The 23,883-nt window shown below is 39.3% G+C and overlaps 1 protein-coding gene across 2 annotated transcripts in view; it reads right to left on the bottom strand.

The window, feature by feature from the left end:
* Positions 1-611: 611 nt before the first annotated feature.
* The window catches only part of CPED1 (cadherin like and PC-esterase domain containing 1), a 268,463-nt gene continuing 245,191 nt past the window's right edge, over positions 612-23,883 (bottom strand). For both annotated transcript variants that reach the window (XM_080818333.1, XM_080818334.1), the window contains 5 exons: positions 21,127-21,347; positions 20,769-20,870; positions 20,281-20,368; positions 16,033-16,179; positions 612-2,555 (listed from right to left, as the gene is read on the bottom strand). In XM_080818333.1, coding sequence (XP_080674459.1) covers positions 2,334-2,555; positions 16,033-16,179; positions 20,281-20,368; positions 20,769-20,870; positions 21,127-21,347 — 780 coding nt within the window. In that variant the 3' untranslated portion in view covers positions 612-2,333. The remainder of the gene's footprint in view (positions 2,556-16,032; positions 16,180-20,280; positions 20,369-20,768; positions 20,871-21,126; positions 21,348-23,883) is intronic.

Below are 23,883 nucleotides of genomic sequence, written 5' to 3'. Positions count from 1 at the left end.
TCCGTGCTCTTAACTGCCCATACAGGTGCACACACACAATGTCAACAGTGATGCTTGGAAATGCTTATGCAGTTATTCTTGACTTTTAATATTGTCAATGTTTTCTTTAGTTGAGTTCAGTTTAGATTGGATACTAATCCATTCTTAGCAAAAATAATATACTTCCTTTAACTTTTACATCTAAAAATATGCTTAAATACCTATTCTTATTTTTCCCCACTCAGTTTATGAACTTGCTAAGCACATAACAAGTACACACACACACACACACACACACACACATCCCTACCTCCCCAACATAAAATAAAATGTTGTTTTTTCAATTAAGTAGTAACTACAACAATTGCTAATATTTTGGTACCTTATTTTTAAAAAGAAAAAAAAATAGTTCTTCATGGCACTGTGTTCAAAAGTTTTGGTCATTGTACAGCAGGGAGTTCATTTGATCAAAATGCGGAGGATATCAGGATTGGAAAAAACTAGACAGTTATCCTATTAAACCACACTCAAAGAGTTGAATCTGTATGATGACATGTCTGCCAAGTAGACCCTGTATGGTGATATACTTCCAGTAAAAAGGAAAGTAAAAGATACTCTCTGAACACAGACCATCACCAGTAAGACATTTATTAATAGTTTTATTACACTTGTTTCTAAAATCCATTATTTCAACAGTGAAGAGGTAAATGCCAGACTAACCTCAGTCAGACGGTTATTATAGTTCGGTTGACAGTAAATTACAAGAAACATCTACACTATAATCCTGTTATAGAGCATGTAATACATTAAAACACGATAGAGAGGCTGCATGAATTGGCAACATTTTATATTGTTAAAAATATCGAAAACCCAAATATGGTGCTTACTATAGGTGCAGGTATTCGAAAAATCTTTCATTTTAAAGGATAATTCTGTACCATTAAAGAAAAATCTATCATCTGTCAAAGGCAGATATGTTTAAAGTGATAGCTGTGTTTAAATATAATTTAAGACTGTTAAATATAAATTCACGTTTACTTCCATACAAAAATATATATAAAAATAGAGTATTTAAAGAGGTGGATATTCATACAAAGGAACTGATCGATCAAAATAGTCTTTTTTTGGGTATGGTAATGAAATTGAGGTATTTGTAACATGAATTGAATGACCCTCTCAGGTTTATTTTTCCCCCAAAAGAAAAACAATCCTTTAAAAGCCAATTTTAACTGTGGGATAGTTCACAACAAAGAACTTGAAAAATAAGGAAAGTCACTATTTTGAAATTAACATGTAGAAGAGAAAGTTCTCAATACTAGAATTGGACATGTTGTTCATGCATGCCACAGTTTTAATGAAAAAATAATTTTATGCTTACTCTAAATTTGTATTAGGTAAATCAAAATATAGTTACCAGTAACATAATGTTTGTGGGCATATACAAATGTTGTATGAAAATAAACTCCTCTGCACTTGCAAATGGCTAATCCTTTGAAAATATTTGCATAAAATGTAATCTTAAATTACCCGGGATTCTAACAGCAAACAAAAGCTTTTTTAAGGGATATCGTCAGTAAAACATAATAAAATAATACACTTTAAAATCGCATGTTTAATCAACTTAGACTGCAGTTACCCATCCAAGTTCACAGACAGGGTAGGAGGGAATGTTTATGAAAAGGATAAAGAGTGCAAAGTTAAATGCATTGGTGTTTTAATTGTAAAATATTACATTTCCTATCTCTCATAGAATCTTTTCGAATCCCTCGTGGAGCATCCCTGTTCTTTTCCTTTCGATTGTAAAATTTAAGAAGTATAGGAAGACATATTTTTCATAAACATTAGATTCACAAAGCCTAAGCCACCATAAAGATCACATTTTCTCCCGGTAGAGGACACAAACACAATCCCTACTTGCAAGTGGAATGTAACTGCTTTTTTCTCCTTTTCGGTATTAATGTACCAAGAGAGAAGATAACGCGATCTCAAGAGCTTTATCTTTTTGTCCACACAATTCAAGTGTCTCTATTTCTCCTTATTATCACAATGCAATAGCTAGCCCACAGTGGTTCTAATTCACGATTATACGTCAAGTAACCTTTCTCTAGCTCTAGCTTTCCCCTTGAAAACACATGATTTTCAAGCGCACACCTCAGCCTTACAAAGCTGTAGGAAAAAAGTGTTATTATTACTTTTTTTAGCCATGCGTGCATTGGTGTGTATGTGTGTGCCCGGGTTCCTGAGTGTGCGGTCGGTCCAAATACACGTGACATGCAGGATTTGGCTCTTAGACCACTGCCCAGGTGAGTGAGTGGCTTGCCTCCAGTTCCAAGTTCAGGCCTCCTGCAGGGAGTCTACACAGTTCTTTTACTCACACACATCCTGCTGAGAAGGATTTCAGAGCAAACCTGATTAATTGGACCTCTGACATGATATGGGGACTGAAAATTTGTTACAGAGTCTTGTCGTCGTCGTCGTAGTTTGCTTTGATTGCTGAAATATTTCCCCACAATGTGATTTCTTGATTGTTTCATTTTAATAAAGTGATATTCTTTGGATAGCTTTGATTTCACTACCTGCAAATAAAGAGCCAAAAATAGTCACAATCAAGGACATTCAAGCTCTGCATCAAGTAGTGTAATTAACTCACAAATTTGGTAGCATCTGTATCACGTGGACGTTGCCTAAAGGGTATACATATGATCTACATAACCAAGAGCCAGAGAAACTTATCTTTCCAAAAACCCCCCCCAAAAACCAAAAAGCCAAAACAAAAAAAAAAACTAAAGTTGGAATTAGAATTTCTGCCATTTTACTTACCTCAGGGCTGCTGGCCCCAATGCAGCTGAGGAATAATTTTAGATGGTTTCTCTTCCACACTGTTGTCTGTGCATGTGTCTGTGTGTGTCCGTGTATGTGTACTTAAGCTGGATACTAACATATAGAAAAGACGCTGATGTACCTTTGCTGGATCACTGATTCAAACATGGTACTCCAAACCTGCCATGGCACCCTTTTATAGAATGGAAATTAAAACTATTTGCAGAGAGAAGAAAAATACTCTCCACTGCACAGCGATAAGCTAACACTTAAAATTAGTGGTTTCCTTTTTCTGGGTGCTTAGTAAGTTAGTAAGTTAGGAAGGAATCTGTAGAAACAGGCCATGCCCTATTAAGCTAATAAATTTATATATGTTTGTACATATGTACATTTTATGTTAAACTTTTTTGAATAAGCAGAATTATAAAGCATTTATAAAGCATAAGAAGATATATAAGAAAAATTTCCTCCCCAGCTCAGCCTCCCCACCCCCAGTCACTCAATTGACTTCCCAGAAAAAACATATACTAATTTCTTTGTGATTCCATTTACAGATATTTTATGAATATCAACACACACACACACACACACACACACACACACACACACACAAAGAGGCCATATTTATAGTCCATTTGTATGGTTTACAAAAAATTGCCCTGGTGCTATCCTCTAATTTTATTTAAATTCAATTAATTAATACATAATGCATTATTAGTTTCAGAAGTAGTATAATTGCCAGTTTTAATCATTGGGTTAATGTGACTCAGGTTGTTAATACCAACAGTCAGAGGGAATCAGGAAGGGATCAAAACAGAGGTTGTGGGGAGGGTCGAAAGGTGGGGAGGAGAGAAAATACTGGCAAAGATATTTGAGGTGTGTTCACAAATGAATAACAAATTGTTAATTCAATTTATTAATTATTAATTTTAAATACAATTGCAAGACATTATTTTTGGTCAGTACTGACACATAAACTATATATTAGTCATCAACCAATTAAGGCAACACTAGCTTTCATGGATTTTTAAAATTCCTTTAAGTGCTATATGATGATTATGATGATGTAGAGCCACATTTTTTAAATTCCATATAGGAGAATAAAATGAAAACAGCACAAAAAAATACAGAGTATTTAAGCAAAAACAAGCAATTTATTTTGAAGATGAGTATTTTTAGTTATTACGTGCAAGCGAGCATGAAGCCTTTTAGAAGATTTATTTGAGTAGAAATTCTGTAAAGATCTAAACCAAAATGTTAACTGTAGTGATCTTTGGGTAGAGGAATTATAGGTGATTTAAAACATATTCTTTGTAACTTCTGGCCTTGCCTTTTTTATTTGACTACAACAAATGTGCATTCCTTTATAATCATAAAAATGTTGAAGCCATTCCCATTTTGAAGAAAAAATGTAATGGCAATGCATTTGAAAACCAATTATACCCTGCTAACCCCAAAGAAATGAATTGTTTTCCTGTGGCTATGGGACGTTTAGTTTTTTATGATCAGGCCCTCAGATGAAGTGACTCTTAAGACCAGTGAAATCAGTGGGTTGTGGTAAGGAATCCCAATGGATGGGAAATCAGAGCTCAGTTTGCAGTTAACCACTGATTAATATTCCAGGTCCCAAGGTTGTAAGTTGCTGTTAACGTGTAGCTCTTTCCACCCCTGTTTGGTTATCCTACAACTTTAAATATGATCGGCTGGGAGGTGCACCAATGTTTTTCTGAAGGTTCTGTCCATTTTGGAGGAGGTGTGTATTCAACGATAGCAAGATTAGTGAACATTTTTAAGGAAGTTTATTTAAGGAAACACTTAAGCATAAATATTACATTCAACCCTGAGAAAATATTATTTCAGTGTTCCAAAGCCAAAATAAGGTTACTTTTGTTTATATAATTTTATCTTCAGGTTTGGTTTTTGCAATTGCCAGATGATCAGCATGCTAATTAAATGCAAAATAGATAAAAATACATCCCATTGCAAAGGTTATACAGTTCTTTAAAAATTATTTCAGTGCTTCGTGTTGCAGTTAATGCTGCAGCACACATGTTGGATAATGCTAGTGTGATGCTTATAGCAATCTTGAATGTGATTTATAAAAGAGATAACAGAAAAATATGTATTTCCACTGTATTTGCTGAAGCTTATAGCGTCTACTCAAGAGTCGTGTCAATATTTTGCCCGATCACATGGGAAGGTTGATAATGTATTTCTATTTTTAAACCACTCAGGTGGTCTCTGAGAAAGGGAGACGGGATGCTAGGGGTCTCCTCTTGCTTCTGAGCGCCAGCCTAACGCCTCTCATAATGCCGGTGCTGGCAAGTGCTACTGAAGATTGATTTCTACACATCTATCCCAGGGCTTGGCCCAACAACACTTAGTTCAGTTAGTTTCCTTTGAAAGCTATTTTGCAGGAAATAATTAAAGATACTAAGTGTCCTAATACTGGTTTGGTTAAGCCAGTATTACCCTGACACAGACCCCTGAAAGGTGACAAACCTACAGAGAAAGAATTACTTCAATTTTGATTTGTCAAAATAGAGATGTGACAAGTCCTCCCAAATGTTACTGTAAATGGAATCCAGAGCCTTTAAAAAATCCAGCAGTATTTTGTGCTATACCACCAGCACATAGAATTTATTTCAGTAATACAAGCTTTAGCATTATGAAACATTTTGTTATAGGAAATTACCCAAGAATTATTTATAACTATATGATTGTTCACCTTGAAACCCCAAAGGAAGATACCAAAAAATAATGAGATATTATAAAGTTAATATTTACAAATGATATAGCATTTCTATATTCTATCAATAATTAATAAGAAATATATTGGAGAAAAGATCCTATTACAATACGAAAACAATTTCATTCAGTTCAGCTATTGTGCAGGTGCAGAAAACACAAAGTTTAATAAAAGGAAAACATTAACAAATGGAAAGACACACCAGGTCAAATCCTCCCAGGTTAATGAAAATGCTATTCCAACTATAACCACAGCAGTATTTGGGGGGCATGACAGGGAAATCCTAAAGCACATCTTGAAGAATAAATCTAAGAAAATAACCAAGACCATTTGGGAAGGGGGGAAAAAACAGTGAGGATGTGGGATTTTTCAATTCCAGATGTTCACTCATCGATTTTAATCGAGTCTACCATCAGCCTACCATAGATCCAATTTATTGGTTGCATAGGCCAAGTATAAGCAGAATTCAATACTGTGATAGAAAAAATAGGAATGTTCGTACTACATTAAAGTGCATTTCATAAACTGCTATTCTTTCCTAAAAATGTTTACGGAACAGTGAGGTAGTTCTAAATAAAGCCCAGTGTTACATAAATCTAGTGACCATAAATCTGACAGCCTAAGAGTTTTAATGACTTGGAATTAAAATCAAGAGTGTATGTTTAAAATGGAGATACGTACCACACTGCTAATAGACTCTCCAGTGGGGAAAGGAATGAGACTTAATGGGTGTATATGATCAAAAGACAGGAATTTTCTCTCTCTTTTTTGAGAGAGAGAGAGAGCAAGCACACATGTGTGTGAGGGTGAGGAGGGGCAGAGGGAGAGAGAGAATCTTGAGTAGGCTCCATACCCAGCCTGGAGCCCTACACAGGGCTCGACCTCACAACCCCGAGATCATGGCCCGAGCTGAAATCAAGAGTTGGATGCTTAACCAACTGAGCAGCCCAGGCGCCCCAGGAATTATTTTTTAAGATTCTATTTTTAAGTATTCTTTACACCCAATGTGGGGCTTGAACCCATGACTCTGAGATCGAGAGTCTCCTGCTCCACTGACTGAGCCATGTAGGCACCCCTAAAGGCAGGAATTTTTTGTTTCTATTGTATATAGTTATTTTTATATTTTTACAGTTAGCAAGAATTTGTCTAATCCTTTCACAATAGAAAAACAGCAGAAGAGGAACAAAATGATGCCATATCTTATACAATTAGGATGAGTTATTGATGACTTAATGATTTATTTTTTTTTCTACATTGTATCCAACTTCCAGTCTTGAGAGTTCTCTGCGAGGAAACACATGGAGTAATTCAGACATGGTCCCTCCCCTCCAGGGGGCTATATAAAGACACATGTCTAAGATACTTGAAGTAAGAACAAGAATGAAATGACTTCAAAGACGTTGTCTGAGACTCACTCCCCAAGGTCAGGCACCATGTTGTTTCCATGTAATGAACAGTTCCTTCGTATATTACTTAGTACTAATTTATGGTGGACATGCTCATCTGTTCAGAGCTATTATTTCCTTGAGCTTATTTGTTAAATTCAGTATGCAGCATTGCTGTCAAACTACTATCTCCAAGTTTCAAAATATTACTTTATTTTACCTACTCTTATGGATTCTAAAGTGAAGGACAAGAACTTAGCTACAGTTTTTAAATTTGGAAATGTAATGCACGTGAAAGATGTTTGATACCTGTACCATGAAGAGCTAATTGCTTCTTTCCTTTGATCTCTTGTGTGGAAATGTGCCCATTTGGGTCCTTCCCAAAAATCAGAGGACCATTTGGTATTATTAAAATCCAACTAAAGTGTCAAGTGGAATGTGGCTTTGAAAGAGAGATGTTAGCAATACAAATGTGAGGTTACCTCTGGGGCTTGGTGGTAATAATAATAGTAAACAATAAAAGTGAGCTATTGGAAAACACCAGTGAGAGTTAGGCCTTGAACCGAAGACAAGACTCTAGATGCTTCTGTATGGTGGTCACCTCAAAAAAAGAGACAAATTCTGTTTGATGCTGCCAAATGCTTCTTTAAATTTGGGTGCCTATAACTCAAGCACTGAGAAAGAGACATGTCTATCCAGAGGGATAAGGAACTATTACACACAATTAAGTGATGCATATATATGTGATTGGCTGCATGTTTACATTACTCCAAACACAAATGTTAAATGGCAATTCTTTTGACACTGTAAAATGATCCAAAGTAACTCTTTGTCTTTAGCTTTGTGTGTATGCGTTGCTGTTTATTTTCTTTTTGTGAGTTTACCTGTCAAATTATATTTAAAATTAGGAAACGAGAGCGAAGGAAAATTGGTCTTCATGAAGTGTGGTCACCTGGTCAGATCAGCATTGCTCTATAATCACAAGTAAAAGTGTAATAACAAAAATTATTTTCCTCATGGCAGTGTTCACATTTAGATGAAGTTACATGTAGACATAGACTTTCAAGTAAAGATTACAGTGTTTCAAAACAACAACATAGTTTTAATATATTAACTATAGAAACGTAGAAAGGAGAAATTTTGGTGCTGGAATCAAGTGCTGTCATGATAACATATTATAGAATATGGAGATGACCACATTTTTCTGTGACTCAGTGTAACAAGAATTTAAATTCTGTGCTTGGACATGCAGAAGTAACTTTTGCTTTTTCATAGGTATCTTATATGCTAAGAGACCTCCTAGCTTATAATTGTAGATCTTTCCACATCTCCAAATAATTACAGACTTGGGCACACAAACATTTTAGAAGGCATACAAATGGCTACAATTCAACTTGACTGGCTTTGTCCTCTGGCTATTGTAGGACTAGCCAAACAAATGAAAATCTATTAATAAATTACACAGTAAAACCCACATTGCAACTTTTACTATTAAATGCATGTAACTTTAACACTCAAAATTGATTTCACATAAATATTAATCAGAATGAGTATATTACCATGTCAATTAACTGTTGCATCTAAAATAACTTTGAATTTTCAAAAAGTCAGTACAAAAAGGGAGAGCTCAGTGAATTGGAAAAGTGTCAGGCATATTAGAAGCAAATACCTTTCCTAAAACTGATCTTAACCTGAGTAACACCCAAGGAACTTCTGATGTGGTTCCAGATCCACAGAACAAAATAGAAAACAATTTTCAGTGGGGCAAGTGTTCCAAAATCTCTCTAGACTGGATTAAGGGGGATGTTCTGATTATAAACGTGTTCCATGGACATGGATGGGATAGGAAGAGGAATGAGGGTAACGGCTTTCCAAGGCTGGAAAACCTGACATTGACCAAAATGTGCTCGTGTGGTCTTTTAAGATAAATGCATACGATTGAAGTACTTTTTATTTGGTATAGTCATTCTGCAGACATGACATTCAATCCAAGATCCAGTCACCAAATTTACAACCAGCTGAAAAAGTAGCCCAAGAATTCACAGAAATGGAATAAAAATAAAGCAACAAACAACAGCTAGAAGCCAGTCCTTATAATTCATAGTTCCATTTCAGGAAATCATGCAATTTTTTACAGATAATAATGATTTTTTTCATCTACCCCCCTTAATATTTAATCATGGCCACATGAAATAAGCTATGTTTTGATTGAAGGGAGTCCAATTTCTGAATGGGTCAAAGATGCTGAGGATTAGAAGGCAAGACTAAAGTTTTCTTTAGGAATGAGGAATTGTTTTGGTGTTTCCAGACTTGCAATGTCTCCGTCTCTTCCCCGACTTCCCGATCTCCAGGGCTCCTTACTCTGACAGCTGAGCCTTTTTAACTCCTGCCCCTTAGACAGGCCTCCATTTCCAGCTCTGGGGACGAATTCTGCTCTGAGGTGGAGAGACTGGTTAGAAGGAGCTGGAGACCAGTAGTTTACCATTTCCAGTGAAACTGTGGTTCTCTCTTGTACTCCTCGGCAGTTCTCCAGAGACTAAGTCCCATTTCAAACTCTGTTTTCTAAGTGGTTGGATATTCATGTCACTGAATTCTTGATTATTATTTGAATGACCTTCATTTGTTCAATGGATTACAAGCTAAGTTCCTACCCTGCTGTATTTCCATGTACTTTTTGAGTCTTGGAATCTATTTTGACCTTCACTCACAGGTATCTGTTTCCATCTGTCTCTCTGGTTTTATTTAAGCATATGGCACTAAAACGTCACTTAGAAACCATTTGTGTGGACCAACATTCCAATGGCTGGCTTCACTGTAGGGATTCGCTCAGCACTACTGGGGCCTTTGAAAGGGGAGCCTCCGCTGGGCCACTCAATTTCTTGCCAGAGGAACCCTCTAGCCCCTTGTCCGAGGTGGTGCATGCCCGTCTATGCCCTTCTGCTGGTCTGCTGGTATTCCACAGGGTCTGGGGAGGAAGTATAGGAGCTCCACCCTTCAGGTGCCAACTTTCCCTTTCATTTTTCTGATTTCAGCCGCTAGATTAATTTGTTCTTTTCAGTACCTGTGTTTCTGAGTCCATCTCTGATGTTCAATTTTAACAGAAATCGCATCTATGGATGTAGGTTCTTGGCTGCTTGTGGTGGGGTGAGGGGTCCACCGATTTTGCATACAGACTTTCTGACCTGTGTCTCAGCCCTGCCTTCTTCTAACCCCCGCCTTCAGGCCTGGGCCATTCAGAGGATCTGTGGGCAAGTGTGCTTCACCTCTAGTTGGGGATTCTCCTCTCTCACATTTTACATTGTAGCTTCCTTTGCAGGCTAAGTTAAACTTCTTAGAATGAATTCAGATTTCTTGCCATTATGAGTTATTTCTTATTCTGTCTTAGTGGGGAACGGTGGTGAATAGCTTAATGTCTTTAAGGTCTTTTGGTGGGGTTTCAAGTGGAAGAGAAGATAAATGCTTGTGGTCATTCTGCCACATTTAATCTGAACTCCCCACATGATTTTTGACCTTATCCTCTATGCGAGTTTTTCCAAAGTGTGTTTAGGGAGGTGTTAACAGTTGTTATGAATAAAAGGAAAGTGGTTCTGTGGTCAAAAATGTTTGAGAAAAACTGGGTCAAATGAAGCTAAACAGTTTCTTTGCTGTAAGGGCTTTTTGGATCATTTAAAATACTAATATTATTTGAGAATCTTTACAGTAGAGGGGTGTACAGAGTTTCCCAAACCACAGATCCTGTTTTCACTAGGCTAGAACATCAAAACATAGAGTAGGGAATGCTAATCAAGGCAGTTCAGAGTCCGTCATAGCTTGACTCTTAAAGCTTTGGTGGTAAAGCCCCCGAAATGAGCGTTTATTGCAAAAAAATATGAGATACTTAAGGATCAACATCTCATCTGAATTCATTCCCAGCAGGCACTGATTTGTAATCTAATCACCTGGCAGAAAAAGCTAGAATTCTTGTAGACAATGGACTGAGCCCTGAAAAAAAAATTGTCTAGGATCACTGTCCCCCAAAAGGGGTTTAGGAATGGTAGGCAGTGAAACTCCTGTGACTCCTCTTTGGTGATAAGGCCATTGAAAAGTGTTAAATGACAACATTGGATTAGAACCACAGAAACATCCTGGTGGGGTAGTGAAGGATGAATTTGAGCAATTGAAAGTGAAGCTTCCAGTACGGAAATATTGCAGAAGTCCAGGGCAAATAAATGGTAGAGAAGAAGGAAACTGAAGCCAACTCATTCATTTATCAGCACCCTCCAAGGATTTATAGTGTCCTTGACATGATCCTCTCCCACATTACCAAGGACCTTCCTCTTATGCCCTTCTGTTTTCCTTATGTATCCCTAAGTTTTGATTATTCCCTTTCTGCCCATAAACATGAGAAGTAGTTCCTCCTATAAACTGCTCCCAGACCACTTTGTTTTCTGAATCCAGTATTTTTCCTTTATTCTTATTTTCACTTGTTGAAAGGCTTTACCAGTCTCCTCCTCTCATTTCTTATTTATTTATTTATTTTTTAAGATTTATTTATTTATTTATTTGACGGACACAGATCACAAGTAGGCAGAGAGAGGGGAGGAAGCAGGCGCCCTGCTGAGCAGAGAGCCAGATGTGGGGCTTGATCCCAGGACTCTGGGATCATGACCTGAGCTGAAGGTAGAGGCTTTAACCCACTGAGCCACCCAGGCGCCCCTCCTTTTCTCATTTCTTATACCTCTTCAGTCTACTGTAGTTTAATTCATGCCTCCAATATTTTACTGAAATAACTCCTGCACGATCGGAAAGGACTTTCTTAATGCCAAATCAATGACTATGTAAAAATCCTTATCTTAATAAATCTATCCATTACATTTGACAGCAGTAATGCTGTTTTGATCTCTTCCCACAAATTTTCACTTTTTGGCTTTTCATGGTACTACACTCTACTAGAGTTTTCTTCTATCAGTTTATTCTCTAAATTCAAAGACTCCTGTTTCTGCAAACTTTGCTTAAATATTGACGTTTCCAAGAGTTCCTCAGCTCCTCTTAACTCTGCTCACTTTCTCTGGATGATCTATCTTCATTGTTGCAACTGTTGTGTTTTCTGACAACTTCCAACCTTTTATCTCCAGCCGCACCCTGCCCCTCGAGCTTCAGACTTGTGTAGCCAACTGCCTGTGAGATATCTCCACCTGGATGTCCTACAGGCATCTCAAACACAACATGTTCAAAACCGAATCGTCATCTTTTCCCTGAGCCGGTACCTTCTCAGTCATTCTGTGACTCCGTTGCTGGTTCAGCTCTAATTCATCACCCAAGTTAGGAGTCGTCTTTGATTCTTCCTACACCCCCATGCTGCAGATAAGATCTACGGATTTTACTTTTAAAATAGGGCTTGCATTTGTCTCCTTCTCCCTCATGCTCGCAGTCTCTGTCCTGGTTTGGGCAAGCTTTTATCATCTCTCACATGACTTCTGAAAACGTCTCCAAATTTCTCTCCCAGACTTAGTCCTCTTCCCGTCTTCCCCCCTCAATGTTATCAGACTTATCTATTTGAGACAAAGATGTGACCATCTCACTTCTCTATAAAACCTTTCGTTGGCTCTTCCTTACCTATAGGATAAAGTCTAAGCTTTTACCATGATCTGGCCCTAGCCTATCTTTCCCAGGCCCTGATTTTAACTGATGTTCTACAATATACAGAATTTCATGTTGGGGATATGTTGAGTTTGAGATACTCAAGGGAACCCTAAAAAATGTTCTCCTAACTCATTTTATAGTAGTTAGTAGAACCTGTACCCCTGGGGATATATGTTTATAAAACAAAAATAATAATAAATATAGTAGTTAGTAGAGAGCTCACATAGACACTCAAATATTTGTTGAATTAAATTGCCATTACTAATTTATTAAAAATAGCCATGCTAAAGGTTTTTTTCTTCCTTGAGTTTATGACAAACTTTTAAACTTTGAAGGAAAAAGGGAAAAACTTCAAGCCCACCACATAGAAGGTGAACTTTTCTAGGTCAGCTAAGTTTTTGTTTACTTAATTAAAATTAAATAATAAAGAATATAAGATGAAGATCAAACAATAATGGGAAATCATCTCTGACAAGGAATTGAAAATCCTTTCTTCTTTCCATGGTGCCAGAATCAAAGGAAACTTGGGGTTATTAGACTTGGGTAGTAATGCCAGAGGGATTTTTTCCCCCTCCCTTTGGACTGAGTCAAAAGCTGTATGCCTGCCAGAAAACAGAGATATCTCATGTAAGGTTTATACAGCTGATTAGACTAATTAATAATCACATAACAGTTGTGGATTTGTCCCTCCTGCAGCCAGGTCTGGGCTGATAATATTTTTGTATCCTTCCCAGGTTTTAGCTTGCTCATAGTAGATGTTTGCCACATAACTAAAGGTATTATCCAAAACCACTCTTGGGCAAAAGCTACCTGGATCCTGTTTTTTGTCCTGCATAAACACTGTGAAAACAAAATTCCATTTCTGCCCATGAAGAGAAACACCTGCTTTTCTAATCAGCAAGAACATTATAGTCAAAGCTGATGCATGCCAGTTGGGAAAGTGTTTATAGATTCATGGTGGCAACATATTCTCTCTCTCGGGGTCTTGACAGATGAAAAAGTTGCCCCCAAGACCTTTGGTGACAAGAGCTCCACTGAAGTAGGTTTGTTATGTCTATGATGGAATTCCCACCACAAATCAAAGAGGACACATCAAGATCTTACTGTAATGATTATAGCAATCCTTCTCAGGTATGTGTGAATCTATTGTGGGAGTAGTTTGATTGAACACTAGAAGATACAAGGCTCCTGAACTCAAGTTATTATGGTTTTAGCACAGCTGATTTTAATTCTTGCTCTTACTGTATGACAAATTGCTTTGCCAGCTCATAAGATGAGCGCGGAGGCAAAAATGGTTATTATTAATAGATTTCTGCCCTTTAAATGGTTTGCATGAGACCAATAATGTACTTTTCCTTGGCTTGGTACATTAACCATCAAATCATCCTTTGTAAGGGCCTTTAGATTTTCTTGATTATTTATAGGAAGCTCACAATGATTTAAGATGTTGGGTGATGGTTTGGAGAGATATAAAACATCAGTGTCGGCACTAGAAACTTCCTGAGGTACAAGTAGTACATACTGTTCAAGACTTAAGTGACAATTATGCCTAAGTGATGAATGGGTTAGAGACTTTGTGATGAAGAGAGTCAGTTTCAGAAAGATGATCTTATCATTCTGCGGTAGAAAGGCAAATGCTCCCAGAAGTATTTGAGCTCAAATAAGAAAACTTCAACATGGATAACACTGTTTCGGAATCAACTGAGATAATCTGGATGATACCTAGGTAGCTTGCCAAGTCAGCACACGTTAGAAATAGGGCTTAAAAAACAATTTACACACGATCATTGCACATAATTAAAAAATCAAGTAAGTGACATAATGTCACCTGACATGCTTAAATCACTGTTATGCAAATTAAAGATGATTTTATTAGTAAAAATTTAGAAGCCGATATTCTAGCTGTGGTGGTTCAAAGAGTCTTTGTTGCAGTCCTCAAATTCCATGACTACTAGTGTCACCGGTTAGTGCTGTGGCAGGAGATACATGAAATGCAATCATGTGGGAAGGGCATCTTCTGTTTTTAATTGGAGCCGTGCTGGGAGTCTCTGGAAAACTTCTCCTTTTTAGGCTTCCAGAGCGACTCAAGATGAAGAAGAAGAACAGATACCCTCCCCTCTCAACTACTAATTGGAGACACATTAAATGAAAACAAGTAAATAAACCTTTTCTAAAAGGGGCAAAAACCCGGTCTGTATGTTGTCTTTCAAAGTCCCCATTTTACGTGGGTTTTGGCAACCTCTGACCTGTTTTTGCAGGCAACTCTGATACTGGGCTGGCTCAGCGGCAAGATCGTTTCTTTCTCTTCCAGGCTACCTGCTCTTGTGTTTCTAAGTCTTGACTTTTTGCAGATAGGATAGGAGCTCAAAGGGTGTAATTTTTATTTATTTATTTATTTATTTATTTTTGGTGGAAGAAAGAAATAGACACACAGTCTCCTATAGCATAGAAGCTTCTCTGCAACAGCATGGCCAAGTTCAAGTTACTAGATCAAAACTGAAAATGCCCTGCTCTCCACTGTGGGTGCAGGCTCTCGCTTCCCTGAGATGCAGGTGCATTTGTCATACACAATTACATGTAAAAAAATATAACATAGAATATTTAGAAGAACCAATACAGTGTCAATAACTCTTGGGTAGCCATAAAACCTAAAGACCAAAATGGATTCTGACAGTCACTTTACGCCTGAAAAATGGGATCCAAGAATCCTTTAGTTGTCATTTCCCTAGTCAACCCAACGACTGCCTTCTGGTTTACAAGGGCTGCAAGACTGAGTGAAATGCTTTAGGTGCTGGGGCCTGAAACTCTTCCTGCCTACTCAGCATCCTTCCCTTTATCCTTTCCAGACATTCTTCCTAATAAATCCCCTTCCTCTGCTAATTCTGTCTGCTGTGTCTTGGAGAACCCACACTGATCAAGGAAGCAACCTGCTCTTGCCTCTGCTAACACCTTATCAGCTTTGCCTATTATAATATTATATTCTATTTGATGACTACAGATCAAATCATTTTCCCCACGGGGTGTTGAGGGCTACTCAAAATATAGGTCTGCCTGTTTAATGCATTGGCCCAATCAATGGAAGAAGGTCATTCATGAGTTTAACGCATTAAATTGTCTTGATTTTCAAGCTCCACCAAAGACCTGCTACCTTCTTTGGCCACAATTTCTGATGGGAAGGTTCGGAGTCTGTTAGAAAAGGCAGGTGCTCTCCAGGTTTCCATCCTCCTGCTTGTGTTGACTGGTGATCCTAGTTTTTAAGTGTCTACCTAAGAACAAATTCTTTTTTAACTTCTTATTTTGTAGCACCTCCAGTTGTGACTGCTACATGCTTTGTCTGAGTGACGCTGAATACCTCATTTGATCTCCCCCCGATGTGGTTTTTTTTTAATACAAAATAACATGGACAACAAACTAAAGATATAATGAGAGATTAAAAAAAATCAAAAGCTACAATAAATAAAGAGCCAGTATAAATACCTCATGAAAATGGCACCCGCATGTCCCTTGCAAAAACTCCTTGTATCGCCCCATCGTTATAGTAAATGTGTCAACTACTTCGTAGCCATAGGTTTTTGCGGCATCCAGAATAATCACATTTTCCTTCCATAAGTTCTGAACTTCACTCTGCAATGTAACGGAGGAGAACGGGAATTTTAAAAAAAAATTAAATTCTATTAGATTGAATTTTTTTTTTTTAATCAAGAGGATTGTTTTACAATTTACTAATTCAGGTAGAAATCATGTAAATATCATCGTTTTTACAGATTGGTCCCACTGCAAGAAGAAGAATTAATTTCACACGCATTTCCGAAACAAAGACGTGTTCTCAGTTTTTTACTCAAAATAAAAGTTCAAACGTTTATGTGTATCTAAAACGGCAACACATAAATATCTAGAATGACACACGGTTTGGAACTTTTCCTTCTATGTCTTACCCTTCTTAGGTTTCTTCCCCAGAAAGGTTCATTGAGATATTTAAAATTCTCACTGTAAAAGTCAAAATTTGAACGTCAAGAAGGCTATCTCCCTCTATTTGGATTCTTATTCATTTAGTCATTTGAGTATTAGTTAGTATCTAACTAACTAATAGTTGGGCTTAGCTCTGTGCTTAGGGACCACAATAGAAGGATAAATAAACCATGGCCCCTGCTTCCTCAGATGCTGCATTCTAATAGGAGAAACACATTTGTAACCGTTTACTAAGACCTTTACTGGACGTAAATATCCTCTGGGCTAGTGGGGAGGAGGGTCCAGCTGAGCAGGGCGCGGGACGGGGGTTCAGCGGGTTCAGCGGGTTCAGCGGGTGGAAGGGGCTCCAGAGCAGAGTGAGGTTTAAGGGGAATGGGCTTCAGGTGGGCTTCCGGGAACAGCGGGAGTGAGTGAAGGCTCCAGCTGCTGCGTCGCTGGATCATATTCTTCCCTCCCTCCCCAACCATGTCCAGAGCAGTGAGCGAGCTTGGCAGAAAGTCCAATTCAGGTCCACTGTGGAGAGGAGCAACCCCTCCTCTAACTACTCCCGCTCTGGGATTTCTCATCAGCGTGGCTAGGACTCTCTCAGACCGACCTGTAGTCGGAGACTCCTCCTACCTCATCCATCCTTCTTCCACTCTCTTCATATCAGACAGTAACAGCCAACCACGGTGCCCAACAGAGCCCAGAATAGAGCAGACACTCCAAAAGTATTTGGTGAAAGACTGAGTGATATGCTTTAGGTGCTGGGGCCTGAAACTCCTTCTGCCTACTCACTACCCTTCCCTTTATCCTTCCTGGACATTCTTCCTAATAAATCCACTTCCTCGGCTCATTCTGTCTGCTGTTTCTTGGAGAACCCAAACTGACTGAGGAAGGAAACTGCTCTTGCCTTTTCTAAAGGATAAAAATTCTTTTCATTTTCCAGTTGAAAAAGAAAATCACAGGAGCGTCTGGGTGGCTCAGTGGGTTAAGCTTCTGCCTTTGGCTCAGGTCATGATCCTGGGGTCCCGGGATCGAGTCCCACATCGGGCTCCCGAGCCTACTTCTCCCTCTTCCTCTAGTCCCCCTGCTTGGGCTCTTTCTCTCTCTCTCTCTGTCAAATAAGTAATTAAAATAAAAAAAAGAAAAGAAAAGAAATAGCGAATCACTTGCTTTTGTTGATCCAACTGCAAGAAAAAAGCAGCAGTACAAATATGTCTAGTTTTCTGTCTTCTCCACTGTGCTAGCATACCTATCTTCAGGTAATACCTAAGGAAGAGTATTTCCCCCAAAATAAAAGTAGTGAATAGAAGAATTCCTAAAGAAGAAATCTAGAGGAAAGGAACATAGGTGAATTTGGTTTATGCCATCATGTGAACAATGATGCTCAATATTGTTTGTAGACTTCTTGTCCGGTTACAAGTATTTTCTCAATTTTAATATGTCTAGATATGAAAGGTATATGGAACTTTATAGTAAGAAGGTTCTAAAGAGAGTTTTCTAGAGAAAGGTTGGTTCTCTGGGAAACAGACTCCTGAGATGGGAATTTGCCTGCAGGGAGTTAAGAGGAGAGTGTTTTGGGGATCAACACCTATAAGGAAGTGATGCAGTTCTATGATAGGGTTTTGTGGATCCCACTGGGAGTTCTAGAGCTGGTTCCTCCAAGACAGCCCAAATTAGGGAAAGGGAGCTGAATCTTGGTACCCCTATACTGGCAAGTCGGGCCTGGGCAGCAAAAGGCAATTCCTGCCGAAAGTCAGGTGGGAGTCCTCACTGGACCACACCCGCAGTGGCCCAGGTGAATGAATGTCTCAGTCTTGAAGGGGCGATCTAGGAGGAGACACACCATACGAAGTATCACTCACTCATTCTTGCATGAGATATTTATTTGAGAGTCTATGTGCTGAAGATGGTGTTTTGCATTTGGGGTAGTAGAGTGTGCAATGCAGCCCTCCCTCCCCAGTCCTTGCTCTCACAGAAATTAGTCTAGCAGGGGAGACAGACAACCAAGGATTATATCTGTTGAGCGACATAAACAGAGACGTGAGACTCTATCACAGGAGCTCCTGGCAGGAGTAGCCAATCCAGTCTAGTGTATCAGTTAAGTCTGCCCGTGGTAAACGAACACGTGAAGGGTAGTTGGAAGTTGTTCAGGTGAACAGATGGTGGGAGAGTGGGTTCCACGGAGAGGGAACAGTGATTTCAAAGACCTGGACGTGAGCGAGAGCATGGCGCGCTTGAGAAACTGAAACTTGCCCAGCAGGACTGAGCTCAGTAGCAGTGCGTGCATGAGTGTTTACACATGTGTGCACATTTGTGCATACGCACGGGTAGCAAGTCTACGGAGAACAGCAGAGGCAAGCTCTTGAATGGCCATGCCGGCGACAATTGAATTCAGCCTTATTTTCTGCCTCTGCTTGCAACTATCCCTATCTCTTTTGTTCTATCCTCTCCCTCCATTTCTCCTCTCCTTTTGTCTTCCTTCTGTTTGAGAAGACCGATGCAGATCATCAAAGCCGTGCTGGGAGGCACACGACTGAACACAGGATCTGGCACAGAGAAAATGCAGTAGAAATGTTTGCTGTCTGCTGTGATGAACTGATCTTGAGTTTGGAACCTAAATAAAAGTAGGAGCCACAAGCACTGTAGTTCCCCCGAGGGGTAAAGTGGGGGCTCAAAGCGGAGTCCTCCTGAAGGAACTGTAACCTTGACTGTAGCCTTCAAATAACATTCAAGGACGTTCAACTCAAAACCATTAATAAGGAACTGTCGTCTAATCCAGACTCCAACCCTTCAGCTACCCCAGATATTAAATACATCAACTCATCTTAAGGGACTTTCCCCTCCCCACACTACCTCCGAGAGGCTGAATTCAGATCCCTGACTTGGGCCACATTCTACCTGTTCTCATGCTTTTGGATCGGAGATCTGACACCGAGGCAGGCCATGTTTTAGAAGGCAAAGGGGATCGTGTCATCGGTGCTGAGGAACTCGAGGAGGGCTCAACATCTCACACACTCACACACACACACACACACACACACACACACACACACACACACCCCTCATTCAATTTATACAGTAAATGGATAGCTTCCCGTCTCCCCTGAGCTCCCTGGAGCAAACGCACGCAGTCCCGCTTGCCCTTGAGCTCTCCTTGCTCGAACAAGTGCTGCTGCTTCTCTTACTTACAGATACTGCCTTTCTTTTCTCTTCTTCCCTTTTCTTAGACTTCCAACCAGTGCTTTTCTATAAGAACTGGTCCGAGGCCTCTAACTCTTCTCCTTTCTGAATATCCAAGCAAAGATAAAACTAATGATACTACTTTAAAGACTTTTTTTTTTAAAGCAATCAGTCAGAAATCATCTTCAAAAAAAGCCACCCTTTCCCAAAGTACTCATTGATACTGACAGTTTCTTTTGTGGTTTCGGCATCAGTCTTTCAAGGTGTATGAAACGTTTGTGGGGTAAAGGGATACTTAAAGATGAATCTCTCTCATCGACCCCTCAGCTCTTTATTTTTTATAGCATGGCATCCCCTTTCTTGTCTTAGGAGTTCAAAGCATTGTTCACAACGTGTTAATGGGACATGATCTCCTTATTTCCAGGAATAAGTATAACGGTTTTGAAATCCTAATCCTTAAGTACATTATCTCCATTGATTTTTACGAAGGTGGCTGACTATTATATAATGCCTTGTAGGTCCTTTTTCAGACACCAGCAAAGATCCTTACAGGAACCATAAAGTTCACGTACCCTGGAGGGAATGGCCTACCTGTGTCAAGAAATGCAATCCATCCACGGGGAGATGAAATCCAATTCCCAAAGTTTTGATGATCACAAGGATATTGAGTAAATTTTCCCTGAGAAATAATCAGAATTCTGAGGTCATAAACTTTGATTACATTTCTTGGTATTTGTGCTTACATAAACAAATACAATGGAATTCTTTTAGGATGTGATAATTGCCATATAAGACTAAATTCTCATTTTATAGATTTGGCATATTTTAGGGTGGTTTTTTTTTTTGTGGACTGAGTTTCATGTGTCAGTGGGTGTGTTTTTACCTGTAGAAAATATAAATGTGGATACTGAAGAGCCCTCTTGTGATGGATACAAAAAGTATTTTGAAACATTTTAAACCGGAGTTCTAAATTTCAAGCTGCCCTTTCCACAAAAATCTCGATAAAATTTAATCACCTCAAGGGTGACTTTTCTTTTTAACTCCAAATACTGATGACAATTCTTGCTGCAGAAACTCACCTCTTCAAAACCTTGTGAATAATTTGTAGGTGATTGGAATTGAGCCACTGAACACCACCAACAACCAACACCGTCTGGCCCGTGTTCTCCAGGGGACGGGATCTGAAATCCAGAAAGAAAAACAACACGTGTTGCCTTGAAACAGATGGTCAACATTTTCTCAGCAGTGCCTCACATTTCACTGAGTCATAGCTAGCATCCCGATCGCTGGACCTCCTTATCCTTTCCAACTCATTTTCAGTCATATTACTTGGGATTGAAGCTTTTCAGCACATCTGATATACAGGGAACAATTACGACCGCCGGCGAAACGTCGGTCCATTGTGGCATTGTGCCGTCCATAATAGTTCCATTGTACCTTTGCAAGAGATGTTCAAGCGCGTTCTCAAATGTTGGTCTCCAAGAAGGGCTTATCCAGAACTGGGGATAGTAGGAGTAACTGATCACAGTCCTCCCACCGTTGACGTTGTGATAGAATTTCGTGCCATGCACCTTCTGCCATTCCTGCAGGGTTTCGTTCAGTCTTTCGATCAGATAGTACATGATCCCTCTGTTGGTTGAATCTCCGATGAAAAGAATCTACGAATTAGAGGAAAACATCTGCTTTCAGATCTGATGTTTACATGGTATGAGAGACAATACAAAGTAAGTCATTTGTTGAATACTCCTAAAGCCGCAAGTCTAATTCTTTGGAAGAAAGCCCTTTCAGCTGTTAGAAAGGATGTTAATCATATTCTCCCCCAAACCTGTTCATTTTCCTCTCTTCCATAGTCCTCATAATTTTATCAGCCACTGACCTGCTCACTCATGTTTAAAGCTTTTTGCTTTAGCCTCTCTTGGGTTTCTCCCCTTCCCTTAGGTAGTTTGCTTTCCCATCTAATGAGCTTAATAGATTTTATTGATTCAGATAGACCTGAATCAGGGACCGAATGATGACTAACATAACATTAAAAAAAAAAGAAACTCAAAACAAAAAACAAGTAAGCATGAAGTATTTTAGTATTGTAACGATACTCAGATATTTTTTCCTACCTCTTCATTTCATAGATGAGAAAACCGAGAATTCACAGAGGCTGGATAGCTCAGTAGAAGTCATGCCACTATTTGAGAAAAGAGCCAGAGAGCTGGACCCTGAGCCTCTGACTATGTCCCAGGGAGCAGACCCCAGCACCATTTGCCCTGGAAGTCTCTTACTCATCACCTCCTTCATAACCCTCTGACTGGTCCGTGAAGCAGCTCTGCTTCAGGCTCCTATTACCCCCAAACTGTGGGAAAGTCTGCCCTCGAAGTCACGTTATACACGTGGCACTACTGGGATAAATTTCCTAATGCCTACTTCCGGTCCTCTCACCTTCATGCTCGAAACCCTTATTGGGGTCCATTTCTCTATACAGTCAAGCTCACGTGATTTAGGTTGAGCCAACATTTGCAGAATTTTTATTGCATATCAGACGCTGCTAGGTGGAGACTTCACACAGGGCACTCCTTTTTAATCATAATGGTGAGGTTTGAGTCATTATTTCCATTTAACAGAGGAGCAATCTGAGGCTCAGAAGGCTCAGGGAGCAATTTGAGGTTCATAAATCTGGTAAATGGGGAACACAGGACTCAAATCTAGGCTCTTTGACTCCAAGTGCAGGGTCAATGGCCCCGTCCTCCCAATGCTTCCCCTTGGGTAAGCAGGTCAGACTCCTACTTTTTCGCTGAACATGATTTGCACTCCACAACATCTGTTTTCCCTTGTGCTAATCCGCCTGCCTAGCAAGCTCCTCCCTCGGCAACCCCACCTGTGTAAACTGCACAAGCTCAGACCCCAAAGAAAAAACCATAACTCCCAGTGGATCTTGTCCAGTGCCCCAGCTTGTCCAATGACCTTCTCTGTCCTCTGTGATTTCATTACATTTTTAATTTCCATTACAGATTTTATCAAAGACTACATGACATTACGGCTATTCCTGTCTGTGTCTTTTTTTCTCATCTCATGTCAAGAAATACTTGAGGTCAGAGTCAGGGTTAATTTCCAAATTCTTATTTCCCCCATACTACCATGCATACATTTCAAAAATACTTATTGAATTGAAAGTCAAAGGGACTTCTGTTTGAGACAGGCCTTTTTAATGTCTTTGGACATGTTTATTTCATTCTTCAGTTTTCTTTGTGTTGGGATTTCTCTTTCTGTTAGTCCTGCACATATTTTTCTCTGATTTTAACGGCAGCCATTGCTGGCGTGTCTCAGGACTACTGCATTTGTCCATGCACAGCAAAGTGAGTGAGAACCTGCAAATTTCATTCTTTCCATGGTAAGTGTATTCAATGAGCTATGTGAAGAAATCCTCAAGACATCTCCGATTTGCCCTCAGATCAAACACCAGAAGCATCATCAAGCTAAACTGAATAATTTAGGGTGTCAAGGCCCCAGTCACTGATCCTCCTAGTCAAGTTCCATTTGGGGCAATAAACTTTCGATATGATAAAATAATTTGTGAAATCCCTTGAAATTCTTCTTACTGGATTTAACCTGTATAACGGTTTGTCTTTCTGATTTAGAGTTTTGATTTTTAAAAGGGAACTTTGAATAATCTGGAAAGCTCTTCATTTCAGATATTAGTAATTACCAGCTCCCTTTGGATCAGTTTGCAGGGGCTGCCAGGACAGAGTGCCACAGACTGGGTGGCTTATGCAACAGAAATTAATTTTCTCACTATTCTGGAGGCCAAAAGTCCACAATCAGGGTATTTGCATGGTTGATTTCTTCTGAGGGCCTCTCTCCTTGTCTTGTAGATGGCCATCTTCTCTCTGAGTTTTCACATGGTCTTTCCTCTGTGTGTGTCTGTGTCCTCATCTCCTCTTCTTGTGAGGACACCAGTCACACGGGATTAGGGCCCGCCCATAAGACCCGATTTCGTCTTCATTACCTCTTTAAAGGCCCTACCTGCAAACACGGTCACATGCTGAGGTATTGGGCGTTAGGACCTCAACTTGAGAATTTGGTTGGGTGGGAGAACATTTCAGCTCTTAACACTGGTATAAGACCTTTAAGACCAGCTTTTTAAACTAAATTGCCACTACAGGTTTTCCGACGGGTTCTTCTCATCACGGTGTGGAGATGCAGTCC

The sequence above is a fragment of the Martes martes genome, assembly GCF_963455335.1.
Source record: "Martes martes genome assembly, chromosome: 11".
NCBI classification, from domain to species: domain Eukaryota; kingdom Metazoa; phylum Chordata; class Mammalia; order Carnivora; family Mustelidae; genus Martes; species Martes martes.
The sequence above is the reverse complement of the archived record's forward strand: the minus strand, read 5'-3'. Positions and strand labels throughout refer to the sequence as shown.